At 42.8% G+C, this 23,931-nt stretch overlaps 1 protein-coding gene across 2 annotated transcripts in view; it reads left to right on the forward strand.

The window, feature by feature from the left end:
- Positions 1-1,903: 1,903 nt before the first annotated feature.
- Positions 1,904-23,931, forward strand: part of mta1 (metastasis associated 1) — a 44,358-nt gene continuing 22,330 nt past the window's right edge. For both annotated transcript variants that reach the window (XM_080512264.1, XM_080512265.1), the window contains exons 1-3: positions 1,904-2,023; positions 12,595-12,662; positions 15,642-15,735. In XM_080512264.1, coding sequence (XP_080368390.1) covers positions 1,996-2,023; positions 12,595-12,662; positions 15,642-15,735 — 190 coding nt within the window. In that variant the 5' untranslated portion in view covers positions 1,904-1,995. The remainder of the gene's footprint in view (positions 2,024-12,594; positions 12,663-15,641; positions 15,736-23,931) is intronic.

Genomic DNA, 23,931 nt, shown 5'->3' on the forward strand with positions numbered 1-23,931 from the left:
GGTAAGTAGTTCATTTCAGTAGTAGTTTGAAAACAGTCCACATGTATTTACTGATTCTTTTCCATCTGTATTGGGAGATGACACAGTCCGCAATAGATAAAAGGCAAGGTTTTTCAATGCCTTTTTTCCCCTCCTTCACATATATGAACACACATGTCTTTATATTTTGAGGAAAAATCTCAATTAGGGTGGATTACCCTGGTGATGTGTTGTGTGAATCATTGTGTTTTCAGAATGGACTAGGAACATAGTTTTCAGAAATGCAACTTTGTAGATGTCCCAATTGAAACCGGATTTCTGAGACACCTGATCAAGGTGCCTCAGAGATGCCTGCTAAAGCTAATATCGTGAGAGATGGCAAGCCTTGAAACACATAATTGTATTTCTGGTTCTGGTTCTGGTTCTTTCACCCTGTCTTCAGTGAATAATGATTTGATTTAAAACATGGTCATTATGTCTGTTGGTAGTTGTATTTTTCTGTTTTGCAAGTCTCTTTTGAAAATGAGACCTTGGCCTCAGTGAGATAACCTTATAAAATAAAACTGAAAATAAGCTCCCCCATCCAATATTCACCCACATTAGGATGAAGATAACGTATTGCATGTTAAAAATTAAACATTTCCTGAGTTCATAGGAAATATGAACTCATTTTGCTTATACTGATTTGGTGCGTGGCCATGGAAACAATAGCATAGCCATAACTTAGTAAGTATGTCTAAGTTGCTTTACATGTAGGAATTAGGTTGCCTGTGTTTGCTTTGTGATGGCCTGATGACCTATCCAGGGTGTATCCTGCAGGATGGCTCTTGCACCTTGTGAAAATAGGTTGGTTATAGCAGAACCAAAGGTGGAAACATGGATGTTATCCCATTGCTGTTTGGTGCATTGTTTAAGGATTGATTATATGTTTGAGCACAACAATGTACTTACTTTGTCTACATGTTTATATACTCAATAGGTTGGGTTGTGCTGGTTTAGGCATCTGATCTGAAAGGCATGTCTAACAGGGACTTGACTCAGGGCTGGCTGTAAAGAGCATATCTGGTCTGAAATCAATTTTGGGTCCCCATAATAAGAACTGGAGCAAATTTCAGGGGAGAGGGATATCTGAACTTCTTTGCTTTTCATGCTGCCACTGGGACCCAAAAAGATGGACCGGTGGATGGAAGGATAGATGGATGGATGGAAGGAAGGAAGGAAGGATGGATGGATGTATTGATATTTAACTTTATTTTCTCTTTATCCTGTGTGGCGCTCCACAAAATAATTTCCCTCTGGGATTAACATAGTTTTTCTTCTTCTATTCTATTCTAAACATCTATGTGTGAGCTTCCCTCGTCAATAACTTTAATTTTGTTTCAGATAATAATTGCAAGTAAAAACAGTCAGTCTTGTTGTGCTTATATTATTGAAATAACTAAACATCCTCACTTTCTCGGTTAGTCGACTATAAAATCTGTTTTGGTCCATTTTGACAGTTTCTTTCACAGTTTTCACTTCGAGAATGGACAGTGAGTTATTCCTCAAACTTTCCATCTAAAAGCCACCTCCTAAAACACAACAAAACGCAGACTTTCTGTTGTTTCAAACTGTTTTCTACCATGTAAATATTGACAAAACATGTTATAACTCAGTAACCACGGTAACGGTTGGTTTTGCTCGCGCCAGTGACGTCACGCGAAGCGCGGCTTCTCCTCGCGGACGTTGGTAAATAATGACGTTGTCGGGTTTTTGAAAACGTTAGCTAACCAAATTAGCCGAGTTATTGCGGGGCTAATTTCTCTCTCACGACTCGTTTCCGTCCGAGCGCGTGGAGCTTTTTTCAGAAAGAAGCGCACTGTCTCTTTAAGATCCCTCGGCCAGTCTGTTTCGTATTGATCAATCCACCATTTTCCAACACACAGCGGCGGCAGTGCTAACACACAGCTCCGGCAGCGCCACGGAGAAGAGAGCCAGCCCTCTACCTGGAGAGGAAGCCAGGGACCGGGGGCAGTCATGGCAGCGAACATGTACCGGGTTGGAGGTAAGGCGGACGGGCTAACATTGTCGGGACCTTCCCGTGTGTTTTCTTTTCTTTAAAAAAAAAAAACAAAACAAAAAAATATTAAGGGCTCGCCGTTATTCACCGCCGATCTTCTCTGTATTTACAGAGCGTGGTCGCTCTTTCCTTTTTTATTTTCCTAAAGCTAAAGAGCCTTGTGCTTCACAGATGATGATGATGGTGATGATGATGAAGAGGAGGATGAGGAGGATGGTGACGAAGAGTAGTCGCTCTCTTACAAAGCTGCTCTTTCCTCGCTTCTTTATTTTTGCGTTTTCCCAGGAACTTACACACAACTACTTCAGCGTACGGGTGCACCTAGAGCCGCCGTGCATTGCGCCCGTATAGATTTAAGTTGAACGCGTTGAACATATTGTAAAAGTTTTGCAACCCAGTTTCGACTCCAAAGTGACCTGCAGAAACCGCTTCAGTCTCATGGGGAAAGCAGGCTTTCCTTTTTTCCTTTTTTTTTTTTTTAAGTGATCACAAAGTTAAAGGCGCTACATTTAACCTGCAAAGAAGTGAACTGCAGGATCGGACTTGCACATTTTGCAAAAGCATGCAGAAGGGAGATGCATCCAAACAAACACAAGGGGCATCTCTTCCATTTTTTTTTTTTTTTTTTTTGTAAAGGCAAGTCCTCTTAATGCCTAATTAAGATTCCTGATTTCCCCTCCCACTCATTGTGTGCCCATGCTGCTCTGATTCACATCCTGTAGGTACAGTGTAAAAATAGTCACATTAAAGTTGCTGCAGCTGTGCCACACTTTAGATACAGTGGGGGGCTTTCTTTTGAGAGGCAGATCTTTGTGAAAAGTCACTTCAAATGTAAGATGTCATCAAGTACAACGCAGACCAATATAGCTTTAATGTTGATGTTGATGTTCAGTTTCCAGGGTGGCTCATTAATTCCCTTTGAGTTGCGAAAGAGCCTAATTGCTGATCTTTGTTGATGTGTGTCTGTCTAAGAAAAAAGGAGGGAAAGCAACTCATACTTGTAATATTCTTTCCTCGGCTTCAATACAAGCATCAGAAATGGCCCGCAGTGAGCGTCACAGCCTTCATTTCATTTAGTTAAATGAATCGAGGCCTACCTGGTTGACAGCAGGATTATATCCAGGCCAGGACAGAAAGTTAACACTTAACCGGCCAAATGTTGTTTCCTTTGGTTTCTCTTCACTGTCAGACTCGTATAATATAATAGGTAAGCTCATTGTGTTTTAGAGACGTAATCTAAAGCGAAAATGGATGATTATCCCCGCCTGTCTGCCTGGTCGATTGAGGATGGTATGGTCTGGCCTCCAAACTTTATGACCTCAGAAAAAAAGTTGTTTAATGAATCACATCGCGTCCTGCTAATCTTGCCAGTTCTATAAAGTTGTTTTCTTTTTTTTCCGATCACATAAGTTGACATAATCACAGTATTGAATAAGCAATACGTTAAATTGTACCACGGTTTCAGTGATGATTTAAACCGTAAACAATCACACTTTGGGCCAAGAATTGAGCCTGATCATTCAGCAGAGCCTCTCCTGGGAGCACCTCAGGCCAACGTCAGAACAAAGCAGGCCGCTTGAAAAAGATGGCTGCTACTTTGCAAGACAATACAGGATCATCTTAGAAAAGCAATGACTTCCCCTGAATGAGGAGTGGACAAAAGCTGGCTCCGTGGGCCTTGATGTCTTTGTTTTTACCGAGCAGGCCACAAGCCACTCGTCCGGTGCCCGTAAGCGCTTTTTCCGACTGCTTTCCCCCTTCGACACGCAGGAAAGTGTCGGGGAACGGGTACAGACTATATCCCAAGTTTTGGCGTATCACTGGTGGGCATGGTGGAGCAGCTCGTCTGCGGTTTTTGCAGCCTGTCCGGGGGAGGTGAAGGGAGCCCCTGATACTTAATGGTAAAAGAGTTGATGGTAAAATGTAAGATCCTTAAGCAGAAGATGGTAAGACTTTAGATTTTCCTTCAGATTGGCTACTAACTCGTTTTGTATATAATGGAATTAAAATGTCACAAGTCATGATTTGCGCAGTCAAAACAATTATAGTTACTTGTATTATGATGTTATCAATATGGGACGTGACTGTCAACAAGAACTTGTACTGAAATCGCAGCTAGTATCACAAAAATTTCCTTTCCATTCATCGTTGCTCTGTTAGGCATGGGTGTTATTTATTCAACGTGCATGTTGCGTTGGTTTTTTTTTTTTTTTTTTTTTTGCTATTGCATATTGTCAAGGCATCACATTCTGCATGCTCTTCAGAACGGACAGAAACCTTCAGACAAGTTTCTGTTTGCACTCTTCCCGAAAATTAAAACACAACCATGCTTGTGAATTAGTGTTCGTGGAGGACGGACAATTCTCCAGAGTGCTGCCATCGCCATGCATGTATGCAGGCTTCTTGGGTGACATTGTGTTGCAGTAGATGAGGCCAGAATCTTTTTTTCCCCGCCTTATAGTGTTTCGGTGCTGACTGTTCCCATTTAGTTTGATTTGAATGTACCAGAAACAAATCAATTCTTTTCAGAATAATTCCTGTTTTCCCGACTGCGCTTCTGTCTGGAAATGAAGTCCGCTGCAATTTCACATGCATTTCCTAACTTATATTTGCACAAGAACTATTACCAGCAGCATCAGCAAAGGCGTGAGTTTGTATGGACACCAGCTGCATCAATTAATAACATTCAAAGATAATTTGAAAAGATTGTGAGTCTGTCCCTTATATAAATACTTTGACTAATCACTGAGGGTGCTGGAGTGTGACAGCTCGTGTACAGAGTGTGCTAAATGTGTTGTAGTGTTTACTAACTTAAAAAGTGGCAAACTTAGGTGTCAATGCCCACATTTCTTTTGGCCGGTTGAGGATTTTCTCCTGGCTGCCAGTAATGATTCATCATGTGCTTAAAAGGCGTTGCACTGTTTACTAATACACAAACTGACTAACTCACAAACTTTGACAAGTGCCCACACTTTGTTTAGCTGCTGGGTGGTGTTAATTTCCCACGCTGGCAGTTGTCTCCCTCGCAGGTCTGGTGGGTGTACGCGCGGAGCGGAGATCTGAGGCGTCTCTGCTGCCATCCTGCCAGGCCCTGGAAAGCCAGTTGGTCGATGAATGACGGCTATTATAGCCATTCAACAAAGTGTACCCATCATCGCATTTCTTAAAAGCACCAACAGCACACATGTCGGTCGGAGAGTTTGCTACCAGCAATCTGCAGAGTGCTGTTTTTTTTTTTTTTTTTTTTTAGGACCACACATGGTTGGACTTTAAACTGGTCTAAAATGGATGTTGTAGGGTTTTTTTTTTTTTTTTAATGTCTAAATGTTGCGTGGGTCTGCTGATTTATCACATTCGAAGAAGCTGCAGTGATTTCTCCAACACAAGTGCCAGACAGATGGGAGTTACTACTACTTTTTTTTTTTTTTTTTTTTTTATGAGACAGAATCCATCTCATCCTCAATACAAATACTGACATTTATGGGAAATTAATATTTTTGTATTCCTGGCTCGAATATGAAATATTGTCAGGTTAAAAGACCGAAAGAAAAGAAATGAAAGGGCATATTTCTATTTTCTGTCAATAGACCCAGAAGCCCCTTAAGATAAAGGTGGGTCAGTAGCCGGATGTATCGGTCCCACTCTGAACAGATGTGTGCAGCTTTCAACGGCAGCGATCGAGTCTCGAGAAGCGGGGATCGTGTCGGTTATCAACGTGTGAAAATACGGTGCGAGTTGGATATCAGAATAGTAAATTACCTGCCATTACCATAGAAACCCTAATTCATGCCATGACAGCCTGAGCTGCAACCACTCACGGCGACAGACACACCTCTCGGTGTGTGAGTGAGTACTGGGTGGGGTGTGGGCTGTGGAGGGGGGGGGGGTATGCGTGCATGGGCAACGCGTGGGCGGATGTTCATGCTCTTCGTTTCCTGTTTCTCTGTCTCCCGTCTCGGCTCCAACCCAGCCCTTCTCATTATGGCCATGCTATACTGTATGCAGCAACTGTACCCCCCCCCCAGGATGCGTGTGGAGCTTGAATATTTTTCACTCTCAACTTAATTGCACATCCTAGACAAATTTACCATATTCCCACCCCGTCTTATTGATTACTTTCTGAGTAGTTTTGACTTTCCCCACCCATACCATCATCCCTCTTTAATTTAGGCTGCGGTTTCTTAAACATTTTTTGAGCATATTGTGTAGCAGTAATGTGGGAGACAACTGTTTAATTGGCCTGCCAGTGGCAGGAACGGTGCTGTGCCGATACTCTTTGTCAGGTGATCAGATGTTGCCAGACAGAGCAGCAGATGCGAAAATAGAGCTACTACTCAAGGACAGACCAGTGAGGCTCCGGCTTTTGTTTAAAACTATCAATTTATCTGGTGATTATCGTTCTGATTATTCTTCCCTTCAAGGCTGAGTAGTAAAAACACATTTCCATGACATCTGATGAAACTGCAGACACATGCCTTTTGTTTTGCTTATATTAAAAAAAAAAGAATAATAGTGAAGTTTGTTTAGTAAAAAAAATGTTTTGATCGACTAGATGAATGGTTTATTTACCTCATCACTGTTCTTCTAATACTGCCTCGGATCTGAAATTTTGGCAGTAAAATGATACCATAAAATACCAAGGAATAATATTTAGGACAAGGTGAGTAACTATTTAAAAAAAAAAAAAAAAAAAAGGGGGCTGAAATAAATGAAAACGGGTCACAGATTGGGCTCCGTTCTGTAGTAAATTAAATTCTAGAATGTTGTGTTTGAGGGTTTAATTAAATTTTGACATCAAAAAATTAGGGTTGAATCATAACATTTCTTCAAACCTTCCTTTAACAATTAGTTGTTCTTTTATGGGCCGGTCTTTGTTTAGCCGATGTCCAGCTTTATTTTGCTGTTCTGTTGATTTCGTCGTGTAACTGAGCACTTCTGAAACACAGGCGGCGGAGAGTACGGACGGATTTTCCCTTCCGCTATGTGCTGCTACGTTTTTGCCTTCCCAAATGAAGCAGATTTGACTGAGACCAGCGGCGTCCACACAGTTTTCATTACGAGCCCACATGCAGGGAAAAAAAAAAATATACAAAGAGCCAGGCCATTTGCTCGGGTCACAGTGAGTTGATGGATGAATGAAATGGAAAAAGCAGTATTGTCGTAGATTGTACAGTACGAAACGCCCCCGAAATGCTACAAAAGGTATGCTGGGGGGTGCGTGTAGGCTCTTGGCTCCAGCCTGTTGGCTCTCAACTTTTCATCACAACCTATGTGTTTTTATGGGCTGTGAACAGCTCAGCAAACCAAAACATAGCGTTCCTTCCAGGACCTGCTTCGGTTTAAGCGTGTTTAAAGTCCCAAAGGGAAAAGAAATAAAACAATAAACAGAGATTTTAGAAAAGTATGGGGTTTGGGGGTGGGGGGGGTGGTGGTGGTGGATTATTGTGCATCTTGCAGCTCCTCATGGGACTTCCCAGCTCCCAGGACGGGAACAGCTGCTCTAAGGTGTACCAGCATCGGCTTTTACAATGCAATCAGCATATAAAACTCCTATTCGACAAGGCGGGGGTATCATTCGTGCCACACTTAAAATTCATCGTCTAACAACTTGTAAGAATTAGGAGCGACAACACAATATATTCTCCTCGCCGAGCCACTAAAAGATGTGTTTTAATGGCCTCCTGTCTGCTGCCGTTTGTATATCAGGTACTTTGTCTTTTTGAAGAAGACGCATGTGGCATGTGCTGTGTTTTACGTGCTGAATGTAAATACGGCGGTGTTTCTGAAAACACGTTGGTCTGCGTCGTCGAACACAGACGACGACTGAAGGAAATTACTTGATTAAGGCTCTGTGAATTAGTTCAGATGTGATTAAAGCGAATGTGACTTCACCGTGCGGAGTTGGCGTGATTTTTTTTTTTTTTTTTTTTGCGGCCAGACCTCCACGCCTATGTCAGATTGAGCCTAAATGCGACCCCGTCACACGGAGTCCTCCGCCCGTGCACACCTCGCCCGGGCTGATTATCATTTATCTCCTGTTTGGTCTCTCCCATCATTTCGCTTCTCTGCCTGTCTGTCTCTCTCTGGCCTGGTTTGAATCAGCCCAGCAGACTCTCTCTTTTGGGGCTCGGTAACATGCCTTGATTGGCTCGCACAAAATTTGACTGCACTGTGACGTCACGGCCACCGGAGCCCCCCGATTGGCCGGACGCAGGGAGTGGGGGATGGAGAGCGGGGTGGTTGTATGCGGGTTGAGGCGGCAGGAGGGCTGATGGGGAATGGAGAGACTGAGTGACGCTGCTCAGTGCCTACAGGCCCTCTCTCTCTCTCTCTCTCTCTCCCTCTCCCTCTCTCCCTCTCTCTCTCTCTCTCTGTTGCTCTCATTTTGAGTTTCTCTCCAGCTTTTTCTCTACCAGGCTTCAGCTCCTCACATGGTGGAAACTCCAACACTCACACAGCCCACTCTTGACACTCATTTAACCGTTTTCTTTTCTTTTTTTTTTTTTGGTGTTTTTCTTTTTATCGCCGGAGGCGTCAGGAGGGGACGCGGGTTGAACTTAAAAGTGATTTCATTCTTGGTAACTCAAGTTCCCAAGCCAGTAAAAAAAAAAAAAGAAGGAAGACGGCGAGTTGTGCCCAATGTCCCACCTTCTCCAAATCTAGCACGCCGTCACCAACGTAGAGAAACTCTTAGGAGTGCGGCGCAGATTCACACCCAACGCCACATCAAAACGCCATGTTGTAACGGTCATGACGCAGTTTGGCTCTCCGTCTTTCAGAGCTGGCGAACGTTTGAAGGCCGCCGTTCCGTCCTGAGCAGTCGCTGTTTTCAAATGTGAAAGGACGTTTTGGATCAGCGTTGAGCATCCACAGCTTTGTCGCTTCCAAGAGTATTAATGGTGTATTTTATTTTATTTTTTTATGTCTCTTCTTCTTCTTTTTTGTCGTTCAGCAACTATGATTTAATCTTCTGCGCTGTGTCTACTTATAGGGCTTCAATAATATTGATTTCATACTAAAATAAAGAGATGAGTGAAATAAGGGATTAGCTCACTATGTAGGATTAAAACAAATCAATAACAGTTTAGATAACAATTGATTTTTGTATCAGTTTGTACAACCCATAGTATGCTCGATTTACTATTTTCTGTCTCACACCATTTCATCATGACAGTTTAATGATAAAAAAAAAAAAACAATGAAGAAATTGCTTGATCGGGCCATTGATGTCATTATTAGGCCTTCACATTTGTGTAATACAGTAACTTTTCGAGTTCCCTACAGTTGCGATCAGTCAATGTCCCACAGCAGGGGGCATGTTTTATCCATCCCTTAGCAATCTGTAAATCATTCTATCAATTAATTGTATCTTTTTAAACTCGTGAATAATTGTGATATAACTCATTTAATCCCCTACAGCAGTTTTATTGAGCCAACTGTCCAAAACTAAAAATATATATTTTTTTTAAAAAGGTCTAATTTGCTAATTTACGACGAAAGTCTCATTTGTTCCAGCGCTGCCGAGCAGTTTTCCAAGTTTTTTGTGGAAATTGGGACAGCCCCCTAAAAATATCTTAACCTCTTGATCTATGAAGAAAACCAGCAGCAAACCCCCCCCCCCCCCCCCCCCACGACAATGTTATGTTTGTATGTTCAAACAATCCAAAGCTTTAATTGGCTTTAATTTAGAACTCGAGAGTTCAGGGTTTTTATGAGGAGGGGGGTGGGGGAGGGGTGGCGTTAAAAAGCTGCAGCCATCAGATACTTTTGTACATAAATACATAATTTGACAAACTGCTATTTAGAAAAAAAAATGTCCCCAGATGAATTCAGTCGGCTGTGCAATTACATTATTGTGTTACTGTTAAGTAAATGTGTTGCCCAAGGACGACTCACTCAAAGGATGGTCACATTCCCACAGTTTCACAGCCAGTCTGGTGATCACAGCTCGGATTAAGCCAGTTTCTTCCACCATTGACCTCCAGGCTGCTGCCTCGCCTGTACGTCTGAAAACGAGCAAGTCCAATATCTGTGTCTTCATTTTCTGTGTCAGCGCTGCTCAATTTCAACTTGGCCTATTTGATATTCAGCAGCAGGACGAAGTTGTCACACTGGCAGTGGAGTCTCGTAACAAGCTGTTACAGGGTGAAGAGTAGACAGGCGTGATGTGACGATCGTTTCCCCATCTCGTAGCGATGTTCCGCACTGAATCGGTGTCTCTGGTTTCCTGAAGAAGCTGTCATAGAAATTGCACTCTACATGCCTTCTGAACTGTTGCTGCTGCTTCGGTTAACCCACCAGAGGAAGTGTTAAATCCTTATATATTCATACAGAGGATAATAATTCAGTGGTTCACTGCACAGTACATATGTATGTGTTTTTTTTTTTCTTCTTACATTTATACTGTAGTGACCCGCTGTCAGCTTTTAGCAGCCTCAGACGGAGATGGGTTATAGTTTTGTTTGGGAAATTTCCAAAGATTGGGTGTGAACCTCTTTTATTCAATATGTTTGTGTATGTGTGTGGGTGGAAAGAGGAATACCAATTGGACTAGTGGAGCAAAAGGTTTTCCATTGGAGAAGATGAGGTTTGCTCCTTCCTGCACAGGCTGCTTTGCATTATAGTATGCTGAAGATCGGTGTAGGCGGAGAGATTAGTGTATCTGCAACTACCGTCTCTGAGATACTCAACTTCTCACAGTCTTGACTGTTTGAGTGTTGAAACAACGTTTCTTGCGAACAGGCAACGTTTTGGTTTGTTCGTTTCAGAAAAGTTTCGCATTTACATGGCAGCGTTTTGAAAAAGATGTCCGGTTACGTTGTCACGTTGAATGTTGATGTGATTATCATGCCAGGCCACGAGTTTGTGCTGTTTGTTTTTGTATTGAGAACACACTCATTCACGCAGAGAACAATATGCTATGAATATCAACAATGGTGAGTACACAAACGTCAACGTTGGATTGTTGTTGCAGTGACTCAACTATAAATCTCCCAAGTCCGAGGATAATATGGACGAAGAGTCATGACCCTCCGGAGGCAAACATTGTTGTTATTGTCGTTCTATCCACGCCTGTACACAAGGCATGTGTACATGCTCACTAGTAGCGTTACAGAAAAGTTGCGGTTTCCCCTGTTTCCATGGAGACGGATTCAGAGCGTCTTCGAAATGTTGCGACTGCACTGACCCCGAACAACTCCGTCATGGAAACGCAACAAAAGTTTCCCATTTTTAGTTTGAAATGTTGACGTGCAAATGAAGCCTTGGTTTATCCGCCTTCAGAGGGATAATGGTTTACAAACTTAAACAAAGCTCAACGTGGGTTTAATGTCAATTTATTTACAACAAAGTGATGACCCATCTTCTCTGTGTGCTCACATCCGAGATTATTTAAGACTTTATGCTTCCTTTAACATGCTTGTTTGTACGTACTTCATATGCAAAGTCTTTCACTTGTCAAGGTTAGAGGACTTATTACATTGAACAGTTGCAATAAGAAAACTGTTTTCAGCAATCAGACTGACTGTAGGTTTCTTTGTAGGTCAATTTTCCCTCTTGACTCCGACAGCGACGCAATAACACAATGAATGTGGATGTCGGCACAGATGCCGGCTGTGCTAACGTGATGGTTTTCTGCCCGAACCAGTTAGCGTGAAGCACATGAGAAATCAGGAAATGGATGCAAAGAGTCAAGTGTACACAGTGGTAGTGCTGGTGGAATTTCGGGCGATCTCTGGCCTCGTCGGTCAAGAAGCTGGGTCCCCGGGGGGAGCGTGGGGGATGGGAGGGGGCAGGTCCAGGGTGAGGGGAGGATAGCTCCAAGCTCCAGGCAACCTACCAAGTGTGGGGTATAATCTGACAGCACTCAGCCAAGACACATGCAGGGCTAAGACCAGGCACCCTACCAAGACTGGGGCCTGTGGGGACATCCTGGTGAGAGCTAAGCCTCCAATGGGTCTGGAATCATGCCAGCACACGCACGCACGCGCGCGCGCACACCACGTGAATGCAGAGTGAAGCCACACACGCGTGGTAAATCTCGTGCAGTCCCTAATACACACCCACACACACAAATGCAGACACATTGTGCATGCAAACAACACCACACGCGGGGAGAATGAATGGAGCAATAAGACAAAGAAACCATGCGGGCTGAGGAAATACAAGGTTTGCAGCCTGAATGGAGGGTCTGGAGAGCCAGATTTGGTATGTGTGTGTGTGTGTGTGTGTGTGTGCGTGCATGCGTGTATCTATGTGTCCACATAAGCACATCAACATCTCATTCAGTCAGACCTCCCAACTACAACAGTCTCCGCTGTGTATGAAATTAGCCTAATTGAGTCGAATCAACATTTTGTGGATGTCTGTGCTGCACTTTCCTGTTGACTAATTAAGCTGTCATTGTGTGGTCCAACTGGAAATTGCCCTGCATATTTGAATGACCTTGCAAAGTTGATTGACACATCTTCTCTCTCTCTCTCTTTTTTTTTTTGCTTTCCCTTTCCATTCACTACTCTTTCTCTCTCCTCCCGCTCCTTCTGGCTGTTCCTCTGCAGATTATGTTTATTTTGAGAACTCGTCCAGTAACCCACTGCTGATCAGGAGGATAGAGGAGTTGAATAAGGTGAGTGACTGTGACTGCGGCTGTGTGAGTTTAAGTATGTACCCTTGAATGCGGCGCTTATACTTCCATACTTGACCTTCCACATATTGGTTAAGTCACATGGCATTGACTGCTTTTGTGTCTGTGAATCCAAAAAAAACAAAAAACAAAACGGCTTATAAAACAGCTTGTAGTAAAGACTAAACTTTTTTTTTAATTTGTCAAATGTGCACTTTTGATAGCTGGGAGCTACTTTAAATACAGTTTACGGCTGAGAGTGTTGAGTACAAACACTCACCTCCTGCTAAGTGACAGAAGAAAACTATAAAAACCCTGTGACTTTTCAAAAAAACAACTTCTTTACATGCATTACTTTAGGGTGACAACGCCGCATTGGTTACCGGGTAGTTCCCGGGCCACTACCGCGCACGTCGTTCAGTCAAAACTAACAGGAAGAAGAAGAAAAAAAAAAGAGTCTTGTCTCTGTAGACTACTTACAGGTGCCCGCTGTCAGTCCCCTGTTTCAGGCCTGTGCTGGATAATACAGAGACTGTTTAATGTGATTGACACAGAGCTCAGCGTCAGCCCTCTATTCTGCCTGTCACTGTCAGTCTCTCTGCTCCTCTGGGATCTTCGGGTTTCTCCTACATAAGGTCTGAATTGCAGGTTAAGGACGCACAGCAGCATGGGCGGAGGGGGGAAAACACTCGACAAGTTGCAACTGCAACAGAGGAAAAATCAACACTTCAGTCTCGTTACGGTGTAAAGAGAAACGCCAGCAAAGCAAAGATAACCGATTTTATTAAAGACGGCCAATAATAATACACCATTCGTTTAATTACTCTTAATTGACACTGTGGAAGAAATACAAGGAAATGTGCAATGTCGGAGCCTCAAAAGTGAAGGTTAGAAAAAAATAAATAACATGTTTTGTATAACCAACAAGTTCGTTAGAGACAAAGCAATCGAAAACGATTCACTTAACAACTGAAACAAATCATTACGAGAATAGCTTCTAAAAGACTGTAAGCTAAACCAGAGATCTGCACCCTCAATTTCTGCCCCCTTTCCACCAAATAAAACATTTTTTTTTTTTTTGCTCTACAAATCCAAGAATTATAAATAAGCTATTTCAGTTGTTTGTTTCTTTCAATATAGAGAATTACCTGATCCACTTTGAATTTTACAATTACCGGTACTATCTTGACTTTTTTTTTTTTAGATTTATTCATTGTTAGGTGATGTTTGGGATGTAACACATGAAATATTACAGCCTGTATTTATATATCCCATTTTTGTATTTTGAACAGAAAGATGTGTTGTGTTTAAAGAGTGTATGCTGTTATGGTTTAGGTGAAAATCTATATATTTTTGGAATCTACTGTTGAACCATATATGGAAAGTTGATATACCCCAAATCAGCTCGAGGATAATTAATTTGAACATAATATGAATGATAATTAGCCAAATTCATCAAAAATTAAAGGCAATACAACAAGTCGGTGAAAAACAAAACCTTTATACTCCGCTCTTACTTTATTTTCACGCATTTCAAGCTTTTTATTCAAGCCTCCTTCTTGAGATCCCGCTACAAACAGTGAAAGTTACTGCCATAAGAGGTTTGTGGGATGACCTTTTAATGCAAACCACTCAACTGAACAGCTCCTCCCTTTATTATAGAACTGACGTTGCCTCACAGTTTCACTATAAACTCAGCTGTACTTTGGTTCTACCTTCACGTTTTCTTTGTGTCAGCGTTGCCAACATAGTCGAGCAACTTGTTAACTTCTGACTTACTGATAACTTCTTCCCTCGCACTCGCGTCATCCCCCTGCGCGCACTTCTATATGATCCCCTCTTCGCTTGCCATCCTTTGTGTTGTTTGACGTCTGCGGGGCTGCATACTAAATCTCCATGGGAATGCCGAAGCCACTTGTACTCTTAATTCTGCTGTACTTGGTGAAACCTCCTTGGTGATTTCACCGACATGTAAAAGGAGAACAATACTTTCCTGTGACTTTAATTAAAAGTTAGGCTGGGCTTCATGGTTTAAACTGAGCCTTGATGAATGTGGTGCTTATGATCACAGATATGCCTTGTTTCTGTTTTTACACAGCTTTTTCCCTGAGGCCTAAATTAGGTTTGACTGCTTTTTGGGTTTATTTTTTATTTTTTTTCCAATCTTAATAATTGATGTTCAAAATCCTAAGATGATCTGAGGCTGAATGTCCTGTAAACAAAAAGAAGACATTTAAACAAAAGTTGATAAATAGATCATCTAAATTTCATTAAAAAACTCAATTTATTTGTAGTGAAAAGTGTTCCAGTTTGCCCTCCAAAACAGTCATAAATGAGCCAATTATCCTGCGTCTGTTCTGCAGTGTTTTTTTTTCCTTGAACAGAAATGGAAAATGGGGCTTTAATTATTTGATGATTTTCAAAGTGGAATGTCTGCAGCGTCGAAATGCCTCCAGAATGTAAAGATATATTATATGTCCACAACTGCCGAATATTTACTCTCTCTCCTTAAAATGGGGCGCTTGTTTTTTCGAGCCTCACTGGTAGTAGCGTCGTAATGAGGGCTTTTAATCCAGCATGCTTGGTCTTTACCGGCGAACTATTAGGATTTGCCAAGGATATGGATGCGCTGAAGCTCCAATGAGTTTCCCCTCTCTCTGTGAGTATCCAGTAAAGCATTCTCATGCAGCTTCTAATCTAAAATCAGTCTCGCGTCGCCATACTAATGAAGTGTTATTGGGAAGAGGCACATCTTCGCTGGATCACTTCACACCGTCCTGATCACTGCAACACATGATTTTAGAGGCGCGTTGTAGCCTCACACTTTGTTTTCAGGCAAAGTTGGGGGGTGGGGGAGGGGGGGTCTCGGCCATGGGTTTTTCATCAGTGTGTGTGTTTGTGTGTGTGTGTGTGCGCGCTGGCTCCAACTGCGTGCGGCACCAACTTGTTGCCGTGGTAACGCTGATTGTCTCTGGTTTGCAGACAGCCAATGGGAATGTGGAGGCCAAAGTGGTGTGTTTTTACCGGCGCAGGGACATCTCCAGCACACTCATCGCTCTGGCAGACAAACATGCAAGTGAGTGACCGACCGCAACCCCGCCCGCAAACATCAGACGTCGCCGGGAAAAAAAAAAAAAAAAAAAAAAGCAAAGCGCACGGCGACCAGGACAGACAACTGTTCTTTTTGGCGGCCGTCTGCTTTTTTTTTTTTCATTTCTCTGCTGCAAAAGTTGTTGTGCCTTCACATCCAACGGAGCAATATTTCCATCAACTCTCCTTGCCGTTTGGCTCGACTGTAAGGCTTGTTTTTATCACAGGGTGACAAAAAATAAAATAATTCAAGTTTATTTGCTTTATTCGCCAAGCTGTTTCAGACTTCAGCCCCTCCTCTGGCAGATTTCACTGCAGACAGAATTCGATCTGCTCTGATATCAATATGGCGACACCTGTGTGTGTGTGTGTGTGTGTGTGTGTGTGTGTGTGTGTGTGTGTGTGTGTGTGTGTGTGTGTGTGTGTGTGTGTGTGTGTGTGTGTGTGTGTGTGTGTGTGTGTGTGTGTGTGTGTGTGTGTGTGTGTGTGTGTGTGTGTGTGTGTGTGTGTGTGTGTGTGTGTGTGTGTGCGCGCGCACATGTGCGTTTCCTGTTAAGGCGTGGGTGTGTAGCCTTTTACTTGAATGTGGTGCTATCCTCCAGAGCTTGGAGCGAGCTCCACGATGTCTGCAACAGCTGGCAGTCTTTGAATGGGCTCTACCTCAAGCTGTATTATATGGCCTTTTGATGTTCAGGGTGCGAGGACGTTTCTTTCTTTCCTTTTTTTTGGGGGGGGGGGGTGCATAGAGAAGCTGTCAGACAATGGTTTAAAAATGCTGAAGCGAAATACAGAGGCTCTGAGGGACTTTTGTGGCTAGTCTGAGAGAAGATTTGTGGAAGGGCTAACGAAAGTGTGTCGCTTGAAGGCCACAGCCATCCAGACTGCTGGGTCACCTCCCCGGCGGTCAGGTGGAAATGATGGCTTCAGGGCGCTGTTCCAGAGCGCCTGGATTCAAAGAAACCGAGAGGAATACAGGATTTATTTCCACTTGACGGCATTGCCTTTTTTTTTTTTTTATGGTGTTGCTACTTCTCCTGACCTCCAAAACTTTCTGCTTTGATGCTCATCATTTGACATTTTTAGGCAAGGACAATGTTTGCTGTGTTAAGTGACCCAGACTTGGTAGACGGAGGATATAATTATGTGAAATTAGAATTAAAAATACCATCACGTTTGACTGCGAATTGTCGGTTGGAAGATGCGTGCACCCTCTTTTCCCATCCTGGCAGATTCATAGTTTACCAACTTAAATAACTTAACCACTCTGGTTTTTGGTTGTATATCTTTATCATTCAAATTTAATCAAATTATTCAAGGACAACTTGCTCTACCATTTGAGCAACAGCGGCATATTTCAACCTCTAAAGAACATTTTTCATGCACATAAAAAAAACTGAAAATCATGAATGACTTTCATGCGAGTGTGTGTATGTTTCTCTTCTGCACAAATATGCTTTGTATATTTTTATCAGATTGGGAGTTTTTTTTGGAGCTGCTCTAGCTGTTATGAGCTCCAGCTTTTGTACAAACTCACCCGCCTCTATTTTGGAGAACCTTCAAGCTGGAAATCACAACAATCAACTATTTGTTTTTCCAAGAGAACCAAAGTGAGGACTTAATCATTTACACACAATTGAATTTAACTTACTATACTGTAGTATATTTAGCTTGGAAAGGACAAATGCAATGTAGTCGAGAGAAACTTGTATAGAGACTATTCATGTAATCATATTTTGTTTTAGAATTTGTTGTGATGTTTTAGATCCTAAAATGATTCCACCAGTGTGTATTTCCAAGACCACAAATTAATTCAGCTGCATTATTGCGCCAAATAAATTTTTTCATGCAATATTTTAATAAGCACAAGTATTAACATTAATATCTCATGTTTTATATTGCTCACGGTTATATTATGCATGGAAGTATTTAATTTATTTAAGCCACACTGAGCACAAGAATCCCTTTAGGGTTAAAAAAAAAAAAAGTTTTAATAAAGTCGTTTAATAATGGTAAAGTAAATAAGTGTAAAATAAAATGTGTAAGAAAGAAATTGCATAGGGATTGTATATAAGTAACATGACTTAATCAGGTTGGGAAATGGCTGCAGTTTCAGAAGCATAAGCAAGCAGGTTTATTTTTTTAAAACGTGCCCTTTGGAACAGAGCTAGAACCCTCAAAGACATTAACAATATTATCGTACATCGATTTTTAATGTATTTTTGAACAAAAAATGTCAGTAACAAAGAAAATTTGCTGAGAAATGTAAGAAAAAGTGGATACTATGGTTCAAGGTCCTCGAACTAAAAGGCAAAAAAGAAAATGTGCACATGATAATGAGTACATTTTGGAGGGTGATTTTCTTTTTATTTATTCATTTTTTTGGTAAAATGCAATCATCAGCAGATTACACACGAGTCCAAACTTTATTTGCAATCTGTTTCATGTTGTTTGTTAAATGTTTTAGTGGTTTTACACTCTCAGTAAGTCTCTCTTGTGGTAATTGTGCTTTGATTGTTTCTTTTTTTTAATACATATTTATTTGCAGTTATTTTTTTCAATTCTACTTTGGAGAGAAAGTTGCTTGTTTTTGGGCTTCTTTTCCTTTTTGCTTGTTTCTTCGGCGAGCTCTGGCAACCCTTCTGAATGGCCTTACACGTTTCTGATGCATCTGCCCTTTGGTTATTTTGCTTTTCAAACTTGCAAGAAATAATGTCATAGTTAAAATTTCATTGCGCTCCATCAGTTTCTCACTCCTATTTCTACCATATGGAAGTCCCGTGGGAAAGTTTTGGAATAGGATCAGAGACAGTCTTGACAGTACAGTACATACCGACTAAAGTAATGGCCGGTGTTTCTTAGTGCCCGGTGGCATAAACACGTCTGCCTGGAGCACACTGACTGCACGCGGATTTAGTCCATTTTAGCACAGCCTGGTTTAAACTCAGTCCACCGGTTGTAACACTGCAGTCTCGCTAATCGTGCAAACCAGCTCCCGGACTTGGACTGGGTGTGGCTGACTCGATGTCGGCTTCTCGGGTGTGAAAGTGCATCGTTATGTGTGAGTGTATCTCTTTGTGTGCGTCCATATGTGTGTGTGTGTGCGTGTACGTGTGGTTCAAGAAATACAAAGTGTCCTGTTTGACTGGGCATGTGTGTATGTATGACTCCCCACCGTGGAGTCCACGCAGGAGGCCTGGGAGGGGGGGGGGGTGTATCCATGGCAAAGCAGTACTATTTGTTCTGTTGGACCACACAGCATCAGTTTGTCAGTGTGTATCCCTTTAAGAAAGACTGTGATTATTTCTGAGCAACGTTTGTTGTGTTGTGTGCCGATGCGTTCAGACATGGTGCTACTTTATCTGCACACCACATTATTTTCTTACTTAGCTGTTTATTTAAGAAGAAAACTCCCCATGTTGCATTCAAACGACAACTCGCTAGGGCAGAGATAGCCCTGTATTTTCCTTCTTGTTGTTTGGTAAGTGAACGTGGGTATTTTAGCTATAATTAAGGCAGAAACAAAAGCAGATGCAACAAAGCCATCGTCACCTGAAAGTGTTGGCACGCTGACAGATGTGGCGGGGCGTCGTATCTTCGGGTGGAGTGATGTTTGCACAGGTTGTTCCTACACAAGCCTCTGGGTTTTGCCTGCGCTGTGCCAGCTGCAGATTGGTGAGGGGCTTCCAGACATTTGCAATATGTTAAAAAAAAAAAAAAGCATGGTCGGAATGGCTGTGCTCGCATGGGTGTGGGCTGCATCCTGTCTGCATTCGTGTAGCTGCAGCCGGGCTTTCTCTGAGCGCGTGCGTGCATGTGTGTGTGTGTGTGCGCACATATATACACATGTTCTTGTATATGCATGATGGACTTGAGTTCGTAGCTCTGGGCCATGTCTGAGGAATTGCTGGAGGGGCGCTTTTAATTCGGTTTCGTTATGGATCAGCTGTGTGTGTGTGTGTGTGTGTGTGTGTGTGTGTGTGTGTGTGTGTGTGTGTGTGTGTGTGTGTGTGTGTGTGTGTGTGTGTGTGTGTGTGTGTGTGTGTGTGTGTGTGTGTGTGTGTGTGTGTGTGTGTGTGTGTGTGTGTGTGTGTGTGTGTGTGTGTGTGTGCTGTGACTCATTGATCAAATATTTTGCTTGCAGAGATTTAGAGCGCTCCCTCAATGGGGCCTCCAACTCCGGCATTAGCCCCTCCCCTGTTCCTGAAGCAGCCTCCTGAGTGGTCAGCTCCCGTGACCGACTTGGCATTTTACCTCCCCGGCCCCTCCTTTTAGCCATACGAATTTGCCATGAGTCAAACCTTTTTCTATTTTTGAGACGCGGTTCCTCACTCCTATAAACAATCCGATGCGATGTTGCCAGTGAGATGATGCCCAAAAACTTGAACACGTTCGACTGAGGTCTTTGTGGTTGTGGGCTCGGTACATTATGTTACAGCAATGAGGGTGGCTCGAAAGGGCATCATAAACCTGCTCCACATCTCTACTTTGAACAATTTTCACTACATTCAAAAGCAGACATCCGCAGCATGGGAGTTCCGAAGTGGAAACAACCCACACAACCTGTCAAGTTACCTGGGGCCATGTTGTATAGTTTATACAGCTTTTTTCTATTAGACAAAGTCATGATGTGCTTGCTTTGTGTGACGAAGGCCTGCAGTGACTGCATGGATTTGTCATTTCGCATCTCGTGCTGTCGGTGAAAAAAAAACCTTCATGTTTTTTCAATGAAATGATCTGCTCCCCCCCCCCCAATTCCTTCACTGCATATCACACTACTTTAGTAAAGAGAAGTGGATACAACACAACATTGACACCTTTATTATGGCGTTCTCATCAAAGTCAAGCACGTGCTAATTGCTGCAGAATTTGCGCAGCCTTAGGCCCAGTTCACACGAGAACATTTTCAAGTGAAAACAGTATATTTTTCCAACTTTTTCCAAACGGCGGCCGAAGTTGCTGCTGCTTCAGAGGCGCGCCATGGCCGTAGTAAATAGTTTTTCTGCACGTGCGCGATTAGGTGCACAATAACAACAGTGGCGGCCTCCAGAGTGTCATGACTTCCAGTCGATACTCTCCGAGAGACTTAGTAGTTTTTATAGTCGCCTGTAAAAACAATCCCAACTTGGTTGACTGTCAATGTGAAGGTCTGTTCCCGCCAATGTTTTTATAGGGTATTGTTCTCTGTGTGAGTGTGTGTGTGTGTGGTCTCATTACAAAAACAACAAACGGCATCAACTCGTGGCCTGGCATGAAAACGACATCGTTTTCAGCGTGTCGGCTGTTTCTGTGTAAAGGGACTCCGTTTTCAAAACGTTGCTGTGTGAAGGCGAAACTTTTCCGACGTGAAAATGCAAAAAGTCTGTTTTCACTTGAAACATTGTTACGTAAACGGGTCTTTCGATGGGACACATTAAACCCAGCATCAGTCTAAAGAAACCAACAGCAATAGAAAAGACTTCAGAGCGTTCTGCAGATTTTCACACCCAAGTGAAACTCAAACTAAAAATAATATTGTCACTTGTAAATATTTATATGATATCTTATGGTGTTAAGGTGGTGTTATGATGGTCATAAATCATGTGTCAAGCTTCGCTTTTGTGTCTTTTTTTTCAAATAAGAACATCTTTGGCTGCGGTTAAATCCACTCAGGAAGCCAGACTGCTTCCTTAGATTTGGATAAAAGCAGGTAGCTCGAGTACATGACAACGTGTGTGATATTTTCCCCCCTTCTCATCCTCATGTTTACAAACGGCTGGCTGCTCAGCACTTTTCTCTCCTGCTTCCAAACACATTTCACTACAACTGCTGGCACCGGCATTTGTCGACTGTGTGTGTGAATGACCCTGCCCCACAGCTGGAGAAAGCCCTTTCAGAAAACCAGGTTATGTCAGTAAATAAAAGACAGCACTTTACTTTTATTGGCAATACATCTACTGAGACAATAAAATCACAACAGACATAAAGTACAGATTATGAAGAAGCATTAGGTTCACTGGTAGGAAGCCCTATGGTATGATGTTTTTGTTTTTCTTACATGGTGTCAGAAAAATGTAGTTCTCACTCTACATTATTTCAGGTACTACTTGTACACAACAAGGGGAAAAAGAGTCCAAATGCCCATCTCAATAAATTAAAATGAATCGACTCAATATTTCTGTTGATCTTGATTCCCAATCGCTCTGTAATATCTGACTCCTATCGTACATTCACATGTTACATAATGGAGCTGGACCCAGAGCTTCAGGACTGGACAGTTGCGGTGTAAAGGTTAGAGAAGCGGACTTGGTGTCCAGAGTTCGCAGGTTTGAATCCCACGGCTGACAGCTCCCCGCTGAGGCTCCCCGAGCAAGACCCTTGACCGCCATCAGCTCCCCGGAGCTGCGCCTCAACATCCTTGGAATAGGATTGGTCAGTGTGGGGGAGGAAAAAATGAAATTTCCCTAAGGGGATTGCCAAAGTGCGATTTAGTTTAGTGAGTTTAGGGCGTGCGCTACTCGAACGGTGGGATTCTGCAGTCGGAGCCGGAGGGCAAACCCACCAGGAAAACTCCAGTGAATGCAAACCAGCGTTTGGCTTTCTTTGTCACCATGATGCAAAGTTGGGGGGGGGGGGGGGGGATGATTGGCACGCTCGCGTTGCCTCGTCTTGTTTTTCTAGTTCCTGACGGTCTCGTTCTTGTTTAGAGCGTGCCGAGAATGGAAAGAAATATCTTCACCGTGCCCTCTGGTGAGGAGGAAAGTTGTAGAAAATCGTAATCTTTGCTGTTTGTTTGCTTACGTGTGTAACGTGGGACCTTAAAGCTGGCGTCAAAATGTCCAGAAATGTCAGAAGAAAAAATAAGCGCTGCTTATGTGGACAGGATAGTTCAGCACACGGTGGTATGGATTTTATATGGACTGATCCGCAGTTTTGATCAAGCATTATTCTTCCTCTCCGGGTGATGATGGAGTTCATCTGTTGGTGTCCGTCACAACATAAATACCCACCATATCATAGAGGGGCAGTCAGTTTGTTAAGGTAATAACAGTCAGCAGTGCTCGTCTCGCCCCGAGGCCTCCTCTTTCCTCTCCCTTACCTCCCCCTCGCCGTCTCTCCACCCAGTAAGGCGACCCATTCATCAATAATTGATAATTGGCTGGGACAGGTGAGATGGAGAGGCAATTTGTCGAGAGTATACCGGCAGGAGATTGGCTCGGCGGAGGAGAGGGGGGGGGGGGGCGGCAGAGGTTGGGGAGTTGAGTTGCAACCGAAGGACTCGCTGCCGGGGGGCCAACTGGAAGGGCCAGCCTGCTTCTGGACCACTACATAATCCGACCCGTGCGCCTGGATGTGTGCACGGCATGTCCACACAGCAGCAGGGTGACTCGCATCCAAGAGCTCAGCCCTCGATATTCACTGATCACAGATTATATTGTGATTTCTCACCAGTCATTTTCAGTTCTTCGAACTCAAATGGATTAGAGATTCTTCCTGAAACGGGGGCAGCAGCGTTGGGCTACAAGTAACGGGAAGCTTGCCCGATTGAATCCCACCGTGACCTGAGTAAGGCAGCGGACTCCCAAATGTACAGTTTATGCGTAAAGTTGCACCAATTCAAACATGCAGGTCACATGACCCACAGTGGCGACCCCTGAAAGAAGCAACTGAATCACGACAGGAAATGGGACAAATCGCATAAACAGGAACAATAAATAAGACCATGAAAATATTGTCGTTGTTTTTTTTACTTGTATAAAACACAATTTGTTGAGGTTTTGTTAAAATGTTGTTTTCTACTCTACGGTTGATAAACAAGGGGGAAAAAACATTTTCATCATCTTGATGTTTTTCTTAAAAAATGTTCTCTTAAATCCACACACACATTGTGTTTCCTGTGCATATAATTCAGCTTTGATTATTTACCTGTGATGTTGGTAAATATCTTGCTTTATTTGTTTGTGATTTCTTCAACTTTGAAGCGGCTAATGTTGGGCGTTTTTTTTTTTTTTTTTTTTTTCCACCTCACCGAGCATCCTGTGTCGTGGATTTGGCGGCGTCAACTTGCCTGTGAGCCACTTGAGAGTAACCACAGTATTGGTTCGTCTCCATTAGTAGACAAATCGTCTTACTGGACAAGAGAATATATAAAGAAACCTCATCCAGTTTCATGCAGCTCAACAATTATTGCCTTCCATCTTGTTCT

The sequence above is a fragment of the Blennius ocellaris genome, assembly GCF_963422515.1.
Source record: "Blennius ocellaris genome assembly, chromosome: 17".
Taxonomy (NCBI): Eukaryota; Metazoa; Chordata; class Actinopteri; order Blenniiformes; family Blenniidae; genus Blennius; species Blennius ocellaris.